At 40.4% G+C, this 21,539-nt stretch overlaps 1 protein-coding gene across 2 annotated transcripts in view; it reads left to right on the top strand.

Moving 5' to 3' along the window:
- BMP5 (bone morphogenetic protein 5) overlaps positions 1 to 21,539 on the top strand; it is a 149,998-nt gene that overhangs the window by 86,699 nt on the left and 41,760 nt on the right. For both annotated transcript variants that reach the window (XM_066603949.1, XM_066603958.1), the window contains exon 2: positions 8,679 to 8,871. In XM_066603949.1, the coding sequence (XP_066460046.1) occupies positions 8,679 to 8,871 (193 nt within the window). The remainder of the gene's footprint in view (positions 1 to 8,678; positions 8,872 to 21,539) is intronic.

Here is a 21,539-nt window from a genome sequence, read left to right as displayed (position 1 = left end):
GGCACAATGTGAAAACTGAGAAATGTATAAAACATATATTAAAATAGTATAGAATAGTCCAATAAATAAATGTATATCATGCCCTATATCCATGATCATAGAGGCCGTGTTTCTTATTGGGGTCAATATTATTCATAGTGAATGTTGTGCATTGGATTTTATTGTCCACTACAATAACTAAAACAGTGATTTTTGAGGGCTATCTAGAATGGTATCAGGCACTAAGTGGGGCACGCTGCAAATATTTATGCATTATGGATGCCTCAATTATAATGCACTGTTGCTGTAATTTGAACCCTTGTGAGACAGATTCCAAATGCACCTAAATGGATGAGGCCCACTTCTGCTCCAGCTCTAACTTGTACTACATGTGCTAAACTTTAAAATAAAATTTAGTCTCCAGGCATTAGTATTTCTCACAAGCTATACTTTCAGGGCTTAGTCACACGGGCGCATCAGCGCCCGTGTTACTGCAAGAAGGAGACGGCTGCACTTCAGGACGAACGTCTCTCTGCAGCGCCGGAGGAAAAAACATGTGACCGGCTTTATTGCCGGTCATGTGTTCTTTCTTCTGCTCTGCCGGGAGTCGTCCGTCCTGAAATACGGCCGTCTTCTTCCTGCAGTAAGGGCACAGTCACACGGGCGCACCGGCGCGTACGGGTGCCGATGCGCCCTTGTGGCTAAGCCCTCAAGCTGTACTAGTAAAAAAGCCCTTGATAGAATTTTTTTAGTCATTAACAAACTTATGAAGTTATATTTACAGGTGGCAGATTCACATTTATATGTTTACATAAAAGCAAAAAGAATGCTAGAAAAGTGAAAAAAATCCAGATAATTCTACATCTAATAAACATAATTATATGGCTAGATCTGAAACAGAGATTTTTTTCATAAAAATGTATAGTTTAAACCTTATACAAATGTAAACAATATATGAAAATATAGTACCAAAAATGATGCGCAAATTCATTGAATGTCGCAAGAAATCCATTTATGAGAATAGCCTACTATAAGAAATAGAGTTTAAGATTTGAAATGTATATTTCTAAGGAATAACATTACTACAATGTTTGTCTGCATAGTATTTCCAAAAATGTAGTGATTAATATGTTTTAGCAATGGATAAACAATGACAATGATGTGGGCTGTAGCATACTGCTGACCAGACAACAACAGGAGATTGTATAAACGCAGCTTGTCATTGATTAAAATAGGAAGGATACCCTCATAAACTTGGCAGCATGCAGTGAGCTGGGAGGTAAAGCTAACAAATTATTTCCTGACTGAACAGATTTTTTCCGGAAGCCAAAGAAAGGCACAGCAATTCATTTCATACTGTAATATGCCAACACATTATACTAGATTTACTTTTTAATAACCTGAAAATGTTAATTTTTATATGTTTTGCATATAATGATGCTATTAAAATCCCAGCTACCAGACTTAAGTTATTAAAGCATTCAGATTTGTATATTTCCCCTTATTTGTTTTTTGTCCCTCTGGACACAAAAAAGTTTGTGCATTTGTCTGATTAATAAAAGATAAATTAGCATTTTCCTCTTTAAAAGTAGGGACAGAACTTTTCCATACATAAGCAGTTTAATGATTTAGCCTGTTCCTCTAATTTTACTTTAATATGACTTGTACGATTGAGTTACATGTTACAGAAAATCACATATTCTAGTAACAAATGGAAGACCCAGATGTTCTTTACGCTCAACACTGATCTATAGTGGTTGTGCACTAAGGCCTTGGTCAGACAAGCGTGGTTTTTTTTTTGCGTGCCTATGTGTGCGAAAAAAATGCACCTTGTTTATACAGAAAATGCATGAACAGACAAAGTTTGTGCATGAAACTTTGCCCATTCACTGGAGCAGCTGCTCCACGAAGGTCCCCTCATCACTGAACACTGTCACAGTGTTCAGTGATGAGGGGAGTGCATCGGGGACAAAAGAATCCCCTGGCGCGATGCTATCCCATTGCTTTCAATGGGGCTTGTGCTGCCACGTCCCTATTTAAAGCAATAGAATGAAAGCAACCCCTGCAGCAATGTTTTTTTTTGGGGGGGGGGGGGTGCTTGAAATATAAGCCGTACTATGAAACTCATCCCTAGCTGTAGAAAAAAAAATGTTAACTCACCTAGCAGTGCTGTCCGGCTCTTCTCCCCATCCCCGGCAGTCTTCTTCTGTATTCCGGTGGCCGGGGATTGAAAAATCCCCGCCTTCAGAAAGCGTTGCCTCTGATTGGCTGAGCACTGTGGGATAGCATCACGGTGACAGAGGATTCTCTCACCCCCGCTGTAGTCTCCTCATCACTGAACACTGTGACAGTGCTGTCACAGTGTTCAGTGATGAGGGGACTCCCTGAGGGGATTAATGGAACCCTCGGGGAGTCCCTTTATTCCGATGGGGACTAAGGAGTTAACATTGGGTGATTTAAAAGGTGCTTTTGGCATTTTCAATGTGACAAGTTCCGTTTAAATATGAAGTAGAAGGTGAAAGGAAAGAGAGAAGAAAAATAATAGAGATAGAGGGCATACAACAAAATTACTGTTACCCTCTGTCAACGTATTGTATATATTGCTTTTTGATTAAATTGTGTGCGCATTATAATATTTTACTAGCTATGTCAAATTTTTAGTTTTATACTACTAGGATTTAATGATTTTCTAATTTTTAATGGCTTTATTAGGTTTTTTTATGTTTTTATTACTCTGAATCATTGCTCCATATAATTCATAGTCAACAGTAATATTGTTGGGAATATGGTTTATATGTTAATTGCACTGTCCTCCTTATCAATTACTTGTTTATATCAACATAGTCAACATAGATTATTATAATATATGAAAATCTGAAGATTGCATTAACTACAGACTTTAGAGAACTTTACATGATGTGACGTAACATTTCTGGCTGGTGGAATGCATGCTGCTTCTAGTCTGTAGGAACACATGGCTTTTCCAGCCACCAAAATGCACACACCCGAACTTCTAATATTTTGCCCAGATGTGGGTGGGAGAAGGAAGATATGGTATGCATATAAAAGCTTTGATTTATTTCTATTATTGTCATTATGCTTGAAGAAGACACTCTTTAAGCTTCTGATATGTGTAGCTTGGAGTTCTAGGTAATAAAATTGTTTGACCAGACAAACACGTGGCGTCTAGTATTTGTGTGATGCTGCCCTTGGAAAAGCTTTGGTATACCGCTCAGTACCTAGAGCATGCTGCAGGCTTCCTTGGAGGACGTAAGTGAAAAATTCCATTACTGCCACTGGGGAGTTTGTTTGATTTCCCATAGTGTGCGCCATACTTTGGTTTGATGTGATCAGTGCATTGTCCTGAGCACAGGTGCTTTTCTTTTTCCTCTTAGTGTATACGAAAGTAGCAGTGACAGCCTGTCTCACTTATCTTTGGAGTAGGAACGAAATTTACGCACATACAATGGAAATATAAAATATTATAGACTACAATTTAAGTAATGCAAGCTTACTTTTTTACTCTCAAACCTTTGAAGAACCATAACATAGTTAAAAATTGGTAAACATTTCTTTTTGACAACCTCATGTTTAGTGATATTTATAATAAATGCACACTAGTAAAATTCCTTATGGAGAATTACAACTACTTTGAGCAGCAATACTACAAGAAGTGTGCACTGGGGGTGGGGGTGGGGGAGGGGGCGGGATTAGAAGTTTTTCTAAACCATTGAACTATCATAGGAGCCATTACCATGTGCAACAATTTTTTGACCAATCACAGCCATTCAGCACTGGGCCACCAAGGTGTCCACACCATCAGACCGAAGAGACTTGAATCCCTAGTCCTTAGGGAGAGTATCTGGAGGAGAGCTCACAGGCATGAGGACCTCGATCGAAAACACAGTAGAAAAAGTAGAAAAGGACCCCGCGTTCATATGCACTTAGGATAATGTGAGTGATATAAATCCAATGATGGGTATAACTTACTTCATAGAGGAGCCCTACATGCATATAGTGCTCTTCTACGAAGTAAGTTATACCCATCATTGGACTTACATCACTCACATTATCCTAAGTGCCTATGAGCGCGGGGTCCTTTTCTACTTTGTCTTCTTTGACTTTTATGCCAGAGTGGTCTAGGCATCTTCTGTGACCTGTACAAAAGTCATTGTGCAGAGAAGATAGGAGGAAAGCTGTGACCATCACCTATTGTATATTGTAGGTCAAGTGTTATCTATATATTCTATATATATATATGTGTTACTTTTCTTTGTAATCTTATCTATAATTCTCCTTCCTCCAGCCATGAGGAGCAAAAATGGACTCCTCTCAAGCCGTGTTATGTACTGTTTCAAATGTAAGTTTTAAATAAGTACTGCAATGATCAGTATAAGTTACAGATCCCTGAAATCAGTGTATCTGTCAGTATACTGTGATGCCTACATGTAGAGCAGCATAAGGGATCTAACAGGTTCCCTTTTAGAGATGAGCGAGCATACTCGCTAAGGGCAATTACTCGAGCGAGCATTGCCCACGTGATGTAACTTTTCATGCATTTTAATTTATGTGTAAGTTCTTTTCCATGTAGAATTGTTTTTTCTTCAATCTCCAACATTTTTCCAACATTTTCTATTTTTTTGCAGGCACATTTTTAAACCACAAAGGCTTAGCTAACATGTAATATCCTATATTCTATCTCCTTCTGTGAAAAAATAGTTTCAGTTTTCCGTCATTTGAGAATTTGCCTACATTTTTTATCAATAAAATTCCCATTTAACTTATAGTAGACATTGTTCTAAAGGTGTTGATCACCTGTCAAAAATGTCATTGTACCACTTAGTTAAAAAAAATTGCTTTGCACTAGAACAATAAACTCATCTTTGTACATTTCCACATAGAAGTACTATCTTCTAGCTTCTTTTGGACTGCATCCTACGGAACAACTTAGGCCCCATGATGGCATCATCACTCCACTTGCATCACTGGGAAGGCACCAAGCAGCATGGCAGCAAACCTGATGTGCCACTGATGTGTCGCATTGCATTCACATCTTCAAGCACTGACGTAACTATTGGGAATGCAGGGGATGCAGTTGCACCCAGGCCCAGGAGCCGTAGGGGGCCCATGATGCTTCTCTTCTCCATATAGGGAGCCCAGTACTATGAATAAAGCATTATAGTTGAGGCCCTGTTACAGATTTTGCATTGGGGCCCAGGAGCTTCAAGTTATGCCTCTGCATTAAGGGGTTAAGAGAAGTTGGGGGGCTCCAAAATAAACTTTTGCACTCAGGCCCATGAGCCTGTCTTCAAGATTACAATTGGTTTGGATGGAGGACCAGGAAATGCTGCGAGCTAGCTGGAATTTCAACAACTGGTTTGTAGGAACTATCAAGAATTGGCTGAATAACACCACTGGGTAGGCCCCTTCAAAGCACTGCTATTCACTAATGTCAGTAGCCTTTCCTAGCAGGATATTATACCCTTCTACAATGCATAAGTTGTTCCAAAATTGTTCTGCAGTGGTTTAATGGACATGACAAAGATTTCAACTTCTTATTTTGACCTTAAATTCCCCAAATCTCCATTCAATCACATGTCTGTGGGATGTGCTGGAAACACAAGTCTAATCAATGGAGGCCCAACCTTACAAGTTACAGGACATAAAGGATCCGCTGCTGAACTCTCAGTGCCAGATACGAGAGAGCACCTTCAGAGGTCCTGTGTAGTTCATGCTGTGACCGTTCAGAGCTGCTTTGGTAGCACCAAGGAAACTACACAATATGTACGGTAGATGTGCATGGGAATTGCATGGAGCAGGCTTCATAAGCTGTGGTTGGAGATAACTTCGATCTCAGCTTTAAACCATTTTAATACTGCTGTAAGTTCTGGCAGTGGCATTCAAATGTCTCGATTGGCATTTAACCCCATAAGGACAAGGCCCATTTTTTTTTTCTTTTCAGTCTTTCAATGCCACTTTTATAATTTTATAGCTTTGACAACTGTGTCAATGGGAAATAAGAAAGTTATGATTTTTTTGGATGTGAGGAGGAGAAAACAAAACTGAAAAAATGGAGTTAATGTTATGGTTGTTCTGTGTGTGATTATACTTTGACATAGGCAGAGTAAACTAAATATCTGCATGACAATTAGTGTTGTCCATGGAGCTTTCTTTTGCTTTATGTCTCTTCTGCATCCTGGTAAAACAGCAAGTTATGGAATATTGGGGATGAGGTATATAAGTTAAACAACAATTCAGAGGAAGGTGGAGGGACGATCACACTTTAATGACACCCTTTGTGAGTTCTGAAAATGTAGTTATTGGACCAAGAAGCTACTCACAGGTTTCACATAGTTTATCTGTATTAGATTGGATTAATATATTCCACAGGGGATCCTGTCCTTCTGTAGTAATGCAGCGGAATTCAGTTAAGTGGTAGTTGGTAAGTAGGCCCCTTTTTTGGCTATGAGTTTGATGGCAATACCAGAGCATACATATTATGTCTATCTCAAGTTTTTCTAACTTTATTAATGATCCTTTTTAATTTTCTTTATCAGTGTAAATATTCTCTGGCGCTGCGCCACCATACATCGCCTCCCTACTGTCAGTATACCACCCAGCGCACTCACTCCGATCGGCTAACACCCTCAGACTAAACACCCCTGTAATACGAACCTCTCATGCTCGCCTACAGGACTTCACTAGAGCAGCACCCATCCTCTGGAATGCTCTACCCCAAGGCATCCGGACAATTCCCGATGCACGAAATTTCAGACGTGCCTTAAAAACGCACCTCTTCAGGGAAGCATACCAAATCTCCTGACCTAGTCCCTCGCCCCTCCCTATGGTGCCCCATCCTGTTTGCCTTCTGATAAATGATCTGTACATAAAATTTCCTATTGCCTGTGTTCCCCAACCCCTGCACCTCCTGTACCACCCTCAACCTATTTGTGTCTAACCCAATGTATCTCACATTGTAATTGTTGCAATTGTTGTATTGTTTTGCATTTATCCATGCCTGAAAGCGCTGCGGAATAAGTTGGCGCTATACAAATAAAGATTATTATTATTATTATTATTCTCTGTCTATAGTCTGCAGTAGTGTGAAATAAGTAAAAGCAAGCTAATGTTTACTGACCAAATCATGTCCTGATGTTTAAAAAGAAAAACTGAAAAGAATGGCATATGATTTAGCAGGTACACCTGTGATCCGTGGTTTACTCCTGAATTATATTATTCTGGAACCCTTTTGGGCTAGACTGTCTTCTAGGCGTAATATATATATATATATATATATATATATATATATATATATATATATATATATATATATAATACAGGGGAAATATGGTGATTGTAATAGATTTAAGCAATTCTACATTGTGCCTCATTCATCAAAACTAATCCAGAGACTACAATGATGTGGCAGTCAAATAAATAAATAGTTGATTTTGGTCTTTATAAAAGCCATCTTTCTGTTGGATGAGAATTGATGAGCATGTAGAAGGTAAAGCCTTAGTAATATGTTTGATATTGTTGATTTATTCACCTTGTGTTCATCATTGAATATGCTGGAGCATGAGCGCTCTGCATGCCTATAGGTCACATGATTCACTCGCTTACATGACAGCTTACTCTGGGAGTAATCCAAGATTGTAATGATAAATATGCCTTATGGAGAAATAAAAGCTACACTGTGATTGGTTGCTATGGAAACCAAGGCCAGTTTTCTGTTAGAAAGTTTTCATAAATGAAGCCCATTGTTTGAAGACTTCCAGGGGAAAGGGAATATCACACTAGACTTTTTTTTCCTGCCATGCGAAACGGACTGCATATAGACTACATATGGACCGATATCGCTCAATGTGGTAGCACACACTAGCGAGTTTTTTCACACAGATACGGACTACATGAAAAAACTCATTGCATGCACTATTCTAATCCATTTCACCAATGAGACTTTCTCATTTAAGTCAATGGTGAGAAAAAAACAGGCAGCACATGGATGCCAACTGTATGCAGTCCATATGTTGTCCGTTTTATAAATGGATGCAGAAAGAAAGAATTGGGCTTGTTTCAGGTTTTTTTGAGGACGTGAAGAATGGATGGATGGTAAAAAAGAGAAATGGGCACACGGACAAAATACTGAGTCCATACGGAGCTGCACATGTATAAAAATAATCTTTTTTTTGGAGCCGTAACATGGACGTTTTTTTTTAACGACAGTGTGTACCTAGCCTAAATGTAAGAAGCACACTCTAAACAGTCATGATTGACCTTAGTGTGTTTTATAGTTAGCGGGGGGAGATGTTATTTATAAAATATGAACTGCAGCTCTGCTAGGGATTTGGATTTTCCATACAAGTGGTTCCCCTACACTACAGTGTCCTCTTTCATTCTTACCTTTCCCTTGCCTGTCTCTAAAACCGCTTTTATGGCATGAATGTTTTAGCTGTTCTAGTATTATTTCCAGTTGCTCTTGTGAAATTTTAGTAAACTAATGAGTTTTTTCTTTCTTGTTTGAAGTGAACACTATTCTCCCTTCACCTGGAAGCTATGTCTGGATTTGTGGTTTTGCTGTTTACCCACTGTCATACGGGGCTGCCAGAATGTTTTCATTTCTAAGCCTTATAAATTCACAGTTAATCATTGACTGTATTTAGGGTTCACTCCTGGAATTTTCTTTTTTTTCCTTTCAGTTGAAAGAGACAAGGACTTTTCACACCAACGGAGGCACTACAAGGAATTCCGATTTGACCTCACTCAAATCCCACATGGTGAAGCTGTGACAGCAGCTGAGTTTCGGATCTATAAGGATCGAAGCAACAACCGTTTTGGCAATGAAACCCTAAAGATTAGCATTTATCAGATCATCAAGGAATATTCAAATAGGTAGTGTAGTAAAATCTATTTAACTCTTTTAAAACATCACTATGATTAACCAAAAAATTAGAAAGGCTGTTCAATCCCTCAGACCATGCTAGAATTTTACTTCTTTTGTAGTTTCCTATGTCTGCAACACTCACACCTGTGGTTCTACTGAACACAAATTTAATCACAATAGATAAGAGTTTTTTGGCAGCTAAAGTCCGCTTTACTAGAGCCGGGAGGTCTGAGTGTTGTGGCCACAATACAGATGTTAAAATGTGGCTGTAATACAACCGTGGGAAACTGAGTTTAAAGGGAATATCCAACTTTTAACATGTCATTTAAGTGTGAAATTCTGTGCTGTTTCTATAGTGTCCAGATTTCTGTTTTTCTAAATTTTTAAAATCCGCTTTAAAAATTAAAGTTCTAGAACATTATTCTAAGGCTTCGTTCACACGAACTGCATTTGCGCGTGCCAGAACACGAGTGAATGAAGCTCCGTGCCCACTGCTTTCAATGCGGCCGCCGCTGCAGCTGGTGGCCCCATTGAAAGCAATGGGCTGCTGGCAACCTCTGCAGTGATTTTTGGGGAAGGACTTTAAATATAAGTCCTTCCCTGAAAATCATTCGTAGCATGTGTAAAAAAATTAAAACTATATAAACGCATCTTTCTGAGGTAATCGGGACTCAGGCGTGTCAAGCTGCTTGGTCCCCCTGTACTGCTCTGAAGCTCTTTCAGCAGAAGGGGAGTTAAAATCTCCACCTGCTGAAGGGGCTGTGTCTGATTGGTCACAGCGTTCAGCCAATTACAGGCAGCCCTCAACCATTCATAATTCAACGATTGTATGCACATAAGCACGCACATCTGAATGAGCCCTAAAGGGAACTTAGGAGCTAACTGTATATTGTTTTGTTAGGATGAAACCACAATGTGTGGCTGATTGCATAAGGCCAACCCTTGCCCATATACAGTGGTGAATAGCTGCAGAAATAACTAGCAAAATTGTGCAGATATTGGCCACTGTACATAGGTTGTAGCATGTGGCTTCATGTTTATTGAGTGAAATGTACAGCAAAATGCAGTAGTCCTAAGAATCCATTCAATAGAAAATGACTAAACTGTACTGTGGGCCTCATTTATCAAAACTGTCCAACAGGAAGGCTGTCCTTGTTGCCCATTAGCTCTCAGGTTTTATTTTACTAGAACAGTTTAAAAAAATGAAACTTATTTGGTTGCTACAGGCAAGAAGCACAGTATTTCTGTTAGAGAGTATATCTATGCTCTGTAACGATCACTGCATTGGGAACACCTACTCAATAACAGGTTGATCCATCTTTTTGGACAATTGCATCTTTCAGACATTTGGGAACAGATTCCAGAAGTTGACAAAAACCTTCCATACAAGACTTGACCCAGGCCCACTGCAACAGCTGTCAGTTGGTGTACACATTGTGTGGACAAGTGGGAACAGATCTCACAGCTATTTCTAGCATAACCAAAACATGTTTGATATGGTTACAGTATGGTGAGTTGTGGGGCAAGGCATTGTAGAGAATTTATTTCTGTGTTCCTCCACCCACTCCCTAGGGATCTGAGCTGGAAAACAGTGTTCTCCTACTGAAAGATGGCACTGTGGTCAGGGAAGACTTCCTGAAGATATAGATGCAGATAGTCAGCTAACAGGTCCCTGTAGTGTTCATCATTCAAGGATTCTGATATGATGACCAGTGATCCTAGGCCATGCAAGAAAAATGCTCCCTAGATCACGACACCAATACCACCAGCCTATTGAACCCTAACGGTGCACCCATGGGATCCAGCTTCATGCTATTTACTCTAGATGCAGACCTGTTCATCCATATGGTTCAGCTGAAAATTGGACTCATCGCTCCAGAAGACCTTCTGCCATGTGTCCAAAGTCCATTGATGTTTTTCCTAGTCCCATACGAGGCATTGTTGGCAATTATATATGGTCATTGGGGAACCCTTGCTGGTCTTTAGCTGTTGAACCCCAGTTGACACATGGTATGCCATATAGTCATTGTAGAACTTTGTCTCACTTCTCCACTGTTGTACTGCTGGGTCAGTTGGTTCACTGTGGTGCATCATTACTGAGATGCAAGCTGTTCTACCTGACACTCACCTCTAGTTTAAACCACACTTAGCCTGTTGCTGTGTAATCTTCTGTTGGATATATGTCCATGATTCAATTAGTTTTGGTACACTCTTGATATCTAAGTCTGCGAAAAGCCAACAAGTGCAACTGGTTCAGAAATACTGGCACCACCCCTCCAGGCACCAACAATCTTTCTGCGATCAGAGTTACTCAAGTCAACTTATTCACTCATGTCTGATACTCAAACAGCATTATTTGAGAGCAGAATGTGATGTGTCTATCACATGGAACCGTGTAACGGATCACAAGATGTCACATGCTAAATGCTCCTAATGCAGTGATAGTTCAGTATATATGTAGATGTATAGAAATACATATCAAGAAATTAATCAGTGCAGGATTTTGAACCTATTTAGACTAAAAACAAAAAATGATATTCCTAGGAAAACTTTACAATGATTTCCTTCTGCAGTTTTCATTTAAATAGGCTCGTTCTTGTCTTGATGTCTGTTTTGTCAGAACTGTCTGCTATACCTACTAATCTTTCACTGACAATTGCGGACAAAAGGATTAAGACCTAATAATTTCATGTCATGTATTATACCTACCTGACATCCTTTTGGTGTCAAATGTGTGAAAATAACATTTTTATAGACCTTAAAATGCTTAAAGGGGTTGTCTCGCGAAATCAAGTGGGGTTATACACTTCTGTATGGCCATATTAATGCACTTTGTAATATACATCGTGCATTAAATATGAGCCATACAGAAGTTATTCACTTACCTGCTCCGTTGCTAGCGTCCCCGTCGCCATGGTTCCGTCTAATTTCGGTGTCTTCTTGCTTTTTTAGACGCGCTTGCGCAGATGGATCTTCTCCCTTCGGCTTGGCTCGGAAGCATCAGCCTTTTGGCTCCGCCCCCTTGTACGCATCATCGCGTAGCTCCGCCCCATGACGTGTGCCGGTTCCAGCCTCCTGATTGGCTGGAATCGGCACATGACGCGTGAGAATCCTGATAGTGAAAACGAAACCATTGAAATCAATAGTTTTGTCGCTTTATGCAGCCGGGATTTTCACACCCACATAACGGGACTAAAACATGTACATGTGTTTAAGCCCCAAGCCTGGCTTATGAAAGACCAGTCTTAATAAATTTCCCCCGTGTGTCTCAGTTCCTTAGCATATGCTTGCTGTCATTGAATCAACACTTTTTTTTATTACATGTCAAGACTGAAAATGTTAGAAACCTAAAATTGGACATTTATATAATTGCATCCAGTCTAGGGAATTCTGTGTAAGCTAAACACATCACTGTTCTGTAGATCTACTCTGATGCTTTTGAGTAGACTGTTAAGCTCATATAGGATTTCCTAGACTGGATACAATATAATAAACTATCAGCTCTCAGAAGTATTAGGTCTTGATGGGTTTTCAGCCTCTGGATATAAACAAGAATGTTTTCTTTAAATGATTGTAAGACATTTGGCTTAACTAAGATTGGATAAAGCCTTTAACAAAAACGTATGAATCAAGATATTAAAGTGTATCTTAACCCCTTGAGTGGCACGCCCGGAAAATTTCCGGGGACGAGCTCCATTGCTCATAGCAACATAGCCCGGAAGATTTCCGGGCTATGTATGACTATGGGAGCTGCAGAGCACAATGCCACAAGCTGTGACAGTGTGCTCTGCCTGCACAGACCCACACAGAGCAGTGCAAGGGCTTTGAAAAAACAGCAGAAGATATTGCCGACATGTCGGCAACCTCCTGCTTTGTTTACAGGTTGCCATAGAGACCATCGGCTTGTCAGAAGCAAGCCGATGGTCTCTGTGGCAGGGAGAGCTGGTTGTTAGCTGTCAGAGGACAGCTAGGTACCAGCTCTTACAGCAGAGATCAGAGAAAACCTCCGATCTCTGCTGTGTTAACCCTTTACATGCTGCAGTCTATGTGACTGCAGCATGTAAAGGGTTGTCACTGCAGCATGTAAAGGGCTGTCATCATCGGACCCCCGGAATGTGATCAGGGGTCCTGATGGGTCCCTGTGGAAGTCCCCTAAAGGGACAAAAAATAAAAAATAAATAAAAAAAAAAAAAAGTAAAACAATTATTAAAAAAATAAAAAAAACACTTGTCTCCCTTTACTTTGTAAAAAATCAAAAATACAATCACACATGTGGTATCCATGTGCGTCGTAATGACCCAGAGAAGGAAGTTAATACATTATTTAACCCCTTAATGACATGGCCCCTTTTTTTCTTTTTTCCCCATTTCTTTTTTTCCTCCCCCCTGTTTAAAAAATCACAACTTGTCCCGCAAAAAACAAGCCCTCATATGGCCATGTCAATGGAAAAATGAAAAAGTTATGGCTCTTGAGACGCAACTGCAAAACTAGTTGAAATTCAATGATTAGACCATTTTAAAAAACCTGCCCTGGTGGACACGACAGGGCGGTAGGAAACCTGCCACTCAAGGGGTTAATGCAGACCTAAAAATTCTGACATATTAGTAATTTGATAATTACCTATGGTTGATGGTTCCATTGCACACTTTTTCCTCACTTGTAAATTGACACATACTATGATAGTATTGATAAATTGTAACCCACTCCGCCTATTACGTTTACATAGATATTGTGGTCACTCATATACTGGAGAAGTTCATAACAAGGAATAAATTATGTATTTTATTTTAGTTTCACAGCCTGAAATTAAATATTAAGCAACTTTGCTAATAGTTTACATTAAAAATGTCATATTGTTCAGTGTCGATCTTAGCATCTCCATGATAGCAGACAAAAAACAAAACCCTGCTTAGCTTTCAAACTCCCTTCCATAGAATCATAGACTAGTAGAGTTGGATGGGACCTCCAGGGTCATCGGGTCCAACGCCCTGCTCAGTGCAGGATTTACTAAATCATCCCAGACAGATAAATTTGTCCAGCCTTTGTTTGAACACTTCCATTGAAGGAGAACTCACCTCCTCCCGTGGTAACCTGTTCCACTCATTGATCACCCTCACTGTCAGAAAGTTTTTTCTAATATCTAATCTGTATCTCCTCCCTTTCAGTTCCATCTCATTGCTTCTAGTCTTTCTTTGTGCAAATGAGAATAGGATTCCACTTCCATCCTCAGATTCTTTTTTTTCAACCTACCAAATGTGTGTTAAGAAAAAGCAGTAGAATTTTTTTAAGAAAAACTTTTTGTAAAGTTGCTACATTTTATATGTTAGATGCACTGGAGAGATAAAATTTGTTTAAAAACTATACAAAGCATTTAAACACATTAAGCACATATATTTTTTTCCTTTAGAAATGTTGTAGTCATTGATTAAAAAAGAAAACAAAACCTTTCCTTACTGTATAGATAATGCAGTAGTGTGTAATCATTATGCTAGTTGGAATGAGGCAAAAGAAAAATCATTGTTTAGAAGGGACCTTTCATGTGGATGTAATTTGACTGCAGGACATACCGCTACACATGGAAAATTCTGCACCCAAATTCAAGTGGCTCAGTCCGGATTTTGATGCAGAAATAAAAATGAATTGATTGTGCCTATAATTATACATCAAAATCGCACAGGTACATGCAGATTTTGGTACAGATTTTCTAGAGGCAGCTTCAGCTGCATGCTGTCCTGCAGCTAAATTATGGCCCATGTGAAAGGTCTCTTACAATCCTCAAGATTGTAAGAGAAATAAAATGCACATCGCGTGTAGAAAAAAAACGCATGACTGGGTCCATTTGTGCTCACATGTTCTATCTTTTGCAGGTGCTAATTTTTTCCCACTTCTAAAAAACGCACATGTGACCGCTTTCACTGGAAAGCATTGGTTCTAATTAGAGATGAGCGAGCACCAAAATGCTCGAGTGCTCGTTACTCGAGTCGAACTTTCAGTGATGCTCGAGAGTTCGTTTCGAGTAACGAACCCCATTGAAGTCAATGGGCGACTCGAGCATTTTTGTATAAGACTGGTGCTCCGCTAAGGTTTTCATTTGTGAAAATCTTAGCAAATCACCAAAGTCATATAAAAAACACAGAAATGGATAGGGCAGGCGAGGAGCAACATGCAGGTCTGCATTTCGGGCTCCGAGGTCTCACTGTTAAGCCACAATAGTGGCAAGAGTGAGACCCCCCCTCCCCCCACTGTCAGCATAACGATCGTTCTCCTCTGCCACAGCTGTAACAGCTGTGGCAGAGCAGAACGATGTTAGCCCATTGAATTCAATGGAGCCGGCAATACAGCCCTTACCTGAAAATCATCCTAAAATGTGTAAAAAGTAAAATAAAAAATATATCACCTTGTCCCGGCAGAACGATGTTAGCCCATTGAATTCATGAATGGGTGTGAGTGAGAGCTGCCTCTGATTGGTCAGGCTGTGATTTTAAATCCCCAGCTGCTGAATACTACAGAGAGCAGTTCGGGAGAACTGCCAGCTGGCCGCAGCTGAACTCCGTCTGCCAGGACAAAGTGATTATATATATTTTTTTTTAATTTTTACACATTTCTGGATGAATTGCAGGGAAGGGCTTATATATTTAAGCCCTTCCCGAAAATTCATTGTGCGATCGCCGGCAGCCCATTGCTTTCAATGGAGCCGGCTGTATTGCCGGCTCCATTGAATTCAATGGGCTAACATCGTTCTGCCGGGACAAGGGGAGTATATTTTTTTTTTACTTTTTACACATTTTAGGATGATTTTCAGGTAAGGGCTTATATTTTTAAGCCCTTCCCGAAAATTCATCCCACGCTCGCCGGCAGCCCATTGCTTTCAATGGAGCCGGCTGTATTGCCGGCTCCATTGAATTCAATGGGCTAACATCGTTCTGCCGGGACAAGTTGAGTATATATTTTTTTTTACTTTTTACACATTTCTGGATGAATTGCAGGGAAGGGCTTATATATTTAAGCCCTTCCTGAAAATTCATTGTGCGATCGCCGGCAGCCCATTGCTTTCAATGGAGCCGGCTGTATTGCCGACTCCATTGAATTCAATGGGCTAACATCGTTCTGCCGGGACAAGGTGAGTATATATTTTTTTTTACTTTTTAAACATTTTAGGATAATTTTCAGGTAAGGGCTTACATTTTTAAGCCCTTCCCGAAAATTCATCCCGCGCTAGCCGGCAGCCCATTGCTTTCAATGGAGCCGGCTGTATTGCCGGCTCCATTGAATTCAATGGGCTAACATCGTTCTGCCGGGACAAGGTGAGTATATATTTTTTTAACTTTTTACACATTTCTGGATGAATTGCAGGGAAGGGCTTATATATTTAAGCCTTTCCCGAAAATTCATTGTGCGATCGCCGGCAGCCCATTGCTTTCAATGGAGCCGGCTGTATTGCCGACTCCATTGAATTCAATGGGCTAACATCGTTCTGCCGGGACAAGGTGAGTATAGTTTTTTTTTTACTTTTTACACATTTTAGGATGATTTTCAGGTAAGGGCTTATATATTTAAGCCCTTCCCGAAAATTCATTGTGCGATCGCTGGCAGCCCATTGCTTTTAATGGAGCCGGCTGTATTGCCGGCTCCATTGAATTCAATGGGCTAACATCGTTCTGCCGGGACAAGGTGAGTATATTTTTTTTTTTACTTTTTACACATTTTAGGATGATTTTCAGGTAAGGGCTTATATATTTAAGCCCTTCCCAAAAATTCATCCCGCGCTAGCCGGCAGCCCATTGCTTTCAATGGAGCCGGCAATACAGCCGGCTCCTTTAAAAGCAATGGGCTGCCGGCGATCGCACAATGAATTTTCGGGAAGGGCTTAAATATATAAGCCCTTACCTGAAAATCATCCTAAAATGTGTAAAAAGTAAAAAAAAAACTCATGAATGGGTGAGTGAGTGCTGCCACTGATTGGTCCCCGGCTGCTGAATACTACTCAGAGCAGTTCAGGAGAACTGCCGCCGGCCGTGCTGAACTCCGTCTGCCGGGACCAGGTGAGTATATATATTTTTTTTGTTTTTACACATTTCTGGACGAATTTCCAGCAAGGGCTTATATTTTTAAGCCCTTCCCGAAAATTCATCGTGAGATCGCCCGCAGCCCATTGCTTTTAATGGAGCCGGCTGTATTGCCGGCTCCATTGAATTCAATGCGCTGGACAGCTCCGGCCCGTTTCTATTGAAACGCGGCTAGGAGCAGATTTTTCGGGCGATTTTTCGGCCCCGGTGACGCGATTTGCGGATGCGCATCCGTCATTCGATCCGCAAATCGCGGGAAAAAATGCCCGTGTGACTAAGGCCTTATGGTGAACATGTATAATCTGGCATGTGTCTACGTATAAATAAACTTTAAATAGTTTACCTCATATTATAGGAGACCTAAGTGTTATGGTAAACACAAACTAGTTATGCTCTTTTCTGTCCAATAAATGTTTGTAATGTTTGCTAATAGCACTTTTATGTCCATAGCCTCAAATATCGGCCACAATTATCTTGTATAGTCAGTGTTATAATATGACTCTTCTGGCTGGAATGTGATTCATAAAACTGAATCCACAAACTGTATGTGCATTCTTTATAATCTGGAAAATGTGTTTAGAATTGCATGCTTTAATTTAGTAATGATAAGATCTCTCTCCTTAGGTCCAGGTTATGTTTTCAGTGGTTTATGAAAATGCTAGAATACAGCTGTTAACTAGAAAGGGGCAGACTTGATAATGTATCACTGCATGGTTGCAGCAATATTTTGACCAATATTCTATAATACTGAACACTATTAAAGTCTGGGATGATTTTTCTATTACTAGCAAATATTTATTTCACACTTTTCTCTAGATTTTGCATAGACAGACAGTTCTAAATGCAAAAATCATATACAATCGGTATATTCCTTCCTATACAATCATACACTTATTATTAAATAATATTCTAGTTATCTGTTCAAAGGTGTGCAATAATATAATTCTAAAATATATAGACATGTTTGATTAATAAAGTTATTTATCCCAAGACTGTGTGGGCTGTCAAATTACTGTTGAGAATACCAGCAGTCTGAATAGACACAGTAAAGCATGTGTTCCAGCATAGGAATAACTTACAATTAGGGTGGCTTCAGGCAAGCGTGTATTTTGTGCGTACATACGTGAGCACAAAAACACACGTCTATTAGCCCCAATGCATTCCATATGGTATGTGCACATGCCCGTGCTTTACAGGCGTGTGCCTGCAAAGATAGGACATGCATGCACCATAGCGAATGCACGCATTGCTTTCAATGGAGCAGCGGCTGCTGCCGGCGGCTCCACTGAAGACAATGGTCTGCCGGCACCCCTGCATTGTTTTTCAGGGAAGAGCTTTACATATAAGCCCTTCCCTGAAAAGCAAAAAATTTTGTGTAAAAAAAAATAAAAAATAAACTTACCTGTCCGCTGCTGTCGTGTCCCCCGCGGGGATGAAGAACACATCTGCCACAAGCGACAGATGTTTATTTCATCCCCGCTATTAAAAAGAATTCCCTGCTGCTGCACCTGCCACATCTGTGACAGATGCAGCAAAGGAATTCTTCAATTCCCTACCGCAGCTGTCATCCTGCTGCCGGCACCCATCATTGAATTTCAGGGAAGGGCTTTAAATATAAGCCCTTTCCGGAAAAAAAAAAGGTAAATAAAATAAAAAAAAGAACACTCACCTTTCTTCAGCTGCCGGGGCTCAGCCGCATCCAGCTGGCTCTTCTTCCTGCACTGCTCTCAGTAGTATTCAGCAGGTGGGAATTTAAAATCCCCACCTGCTGAATGGGCTGCCTCTGATTGGCTGAGCACTGTGACCAATCAGAGGCAGCTCTCTGCTAATTAATGCCAGCTGAGAGCTGCCTCTGATTGGTCCCTGCGCTCAACCAATCAGAGGCAGCACTCACCCATTCATGAATTCATGAATGGGTGAGTGCTACCTCAGCTATTGAATGACAGCACTCTCCCATTCATGAGTTCATGAATGGGTGAGTGCTGCCTCTGATTGGCTGAGTGCAGGGACCAATCAGAGGCAGCTCTCAGCTGTCATTCAATAGCTGAGAGCTGTCTCTGATTGGTCACAGTGCTCAGCCAATCAGCCAATCAGAGGCAGCCCATTCAGCATTGCAAGGAGAAGAGCCAGCCGGACGTGGCTGAGTCCCGGCAGCTAAAGAAAGGTGAGTATTTTTTTTAAATTTTAATTGCCGTTTTTTCTTGTTTTTCAGGAAAGGGCTTATATAAAAATCCCTTCCTTAAAAACAATTAAAGGAAGCTTGCAACTGTTCAGGCCATCATTCAAAGATGATACCAATTAGGAATTTAAAATTTCGACCTTCTCAGCATCATTTTTAACCAATTCACCATTTGCATCCTGTAAACATTCTATAGTATTTTTGACTTTTGTTTTGCTTTTGACATACCCCCAAATCCATTTTTTATTGCTTTTGGCCTCTCTTGCATGCCTCAATTCATTATTAGCTTTAGTTATTCTGACACTTGCCCTACAGTTTCTCCAGACTGCATTAAATTCTTCTTTAAATATGCCCCTCTGCTTCCATTTGATAAACATATTTTTCTTCCTTTACTGCATGTATTTAGGTTCTGTGCTCATCCATCCTGGTCTCTTTAAATGCTTCCCATTCATTTAGGGACACAAAAGGATACATTGGCACAGTGCGACTGCATAACACTTTCCCTGTTCAAACCCCTGTATGTAAGTCCATAATAAGGCGGTTCACTGTGGCCAAACACTAATGGAAATGGCAATATGCCAATAAAAGGGACTAAAAGATCCTGCAGCAGCCAATGGTAAGAGGAACCTTAGAGCACAAGCCACTGCTCCATCTAAAGTACATGATTTTACATAAATGCCAGCAAAACTTTCGTGGACTTGTGCACCACTTTGAGGGTGAACCAGTCTTAGATAATTAATATTGGAAGTTATTTGGAGCTGGAGAGAATGAAACTTGTACTTCTGATATATTTGGTTTGCAGAGACGTCTAAACTGGATGCAATTATAGCAAATCCTTTGTTGTGAAAACTATTAGGCCTGTGTTTGATTTAAAGGGGTTGCCTAAGATATCATGAATTTCACATAGGACAGGAAGTGGTAATAAAAACTAAACTGTAATCATTGTTCTGATTCTAATTATTGGTTCTTCTTTCGCTGCAGCATTGACATTCAGTATACACATGTGACCACTACAGCCAATCACTGGACTCTGTGGTCTTAAAGGGGTTGTCTCGCGAAAGCAAGTGGGGTTATGCACTTCTGTATGGCCATATTAATGCACTTTGTAATATACATCGTGCATTAAATATGAGCCATACAGAAGTTATTCACTTACCTTCCCTGCGCTGGCGTCCCTGTCTCCATGGCTCCGTCAATCAGGAGGCTGGAGTCGGCACACATGACAGGGCGGAGCTACGCGATGATGCATAGAAGGGGGCAGAGCCCAAACGCCGCTGTTGCCAGACAGACCCGAAGGCAGAAGACCCTTCTGCGCAAGCACGTCTAATCGGGCGATTAGACGCTGAAGTTAGACGGAGCCATGGAGACGGGGACGCCAGCGCAGGGAAGGTAAGTGAATAACTTCTGTATGGCTCATATTTAATGCACGATGTATATTACAAAGTGCATGAATATGGACATACAGAAGTGCTGAACCCCCACTTGCTTTCGCGAGACAACCCCTTTAAGCTTGTACTGCTTGATTTGCTACAGGGGTCACACATGCATATTCTGCAGCCAAGTAAGCAAAGACCAACAGGGGAGACGGGAGCAATGGCATTGGGCTTGTAGGGGATCAGAGTGGTGTACTTAGCTTAGGTCCCATGCAGAAACCAGTATTTGGTCAACATACCATTTCTCCTGATTTAGGCCCCCGCCCTCAAATTATGCCCATCATGTATACTCCCTGCCCCCATACCTTCTATATCACCCCACCCCATCCTGATTGAACTGCCCATGCATCAAAAGCACTATGGAATAAACTGGTACTATACAAATAAAGATTATTATTGTTATCTCTTCAGTATTTGTAATTCAAAACCATGTTTTTTCTGCAGCTTCCATTTCTTGCTTTGGCTTACAAATCCTGATGGAAAACATTAACTAAATACTGTTGTCTGAATTGGGGCTTAGTTTGTAATGTTTTATCAATTCATGCAGCTCAAATGAATTGGCAAACATGTAATACATGGTAGTATTATGTTACCGTGAAAACCTCTCATTCAGGCATATTGAGAGGGACTGCCCTAATGAGGCTACCTCTTTAATCCTATTTTGTGCCGTAAGCCATTTTGGACCAAGCCATTTTCATAGTCATGTTGCAAGAGCCATAACTCCTTGACAGCCATATAAGGACGTCTTTTCTGTGACACCACTCTGGAGATATAATGTATTGTATAAGTTTTATTACTTTTTTGGGGAGGAGCGGGGATGGGGGAATAGAATCCTCCCCCCAAAAAAATTCCGCCACTGTTTTTTTGCTTTGTTTTCACAGCGTTAATTCGCTAAAAATAACACGATCATTTTCTTATGTGGATCTGCACAATTACTGTGATACCAAATTTATTGGTAAAAATGTTACCAATATTTTAATTTTTTCAACTATGGAACT

Source organism: Eleutherodactylus coqui, chromosome 1 (genome assembly GCF_035609145.1).
Source record: "Eleutherodactylus coqui strain aEleCoq1 chromosome 1, aEleCoq1.hap1, whole genome shotgun sequence".
Taxonomy (NCBI): Eukaryota; Metazoa; Chordata; class Amphibia; order Anura; family Eleutherodactylidae; genus Eleutherodactylus; species Eleutherodactylus coqui.
The sequence above is the reverse complement of the archived record's forward strand: the minus strand, read 5'-3'. Positions and strand labels throughout refer to the sequence as shown.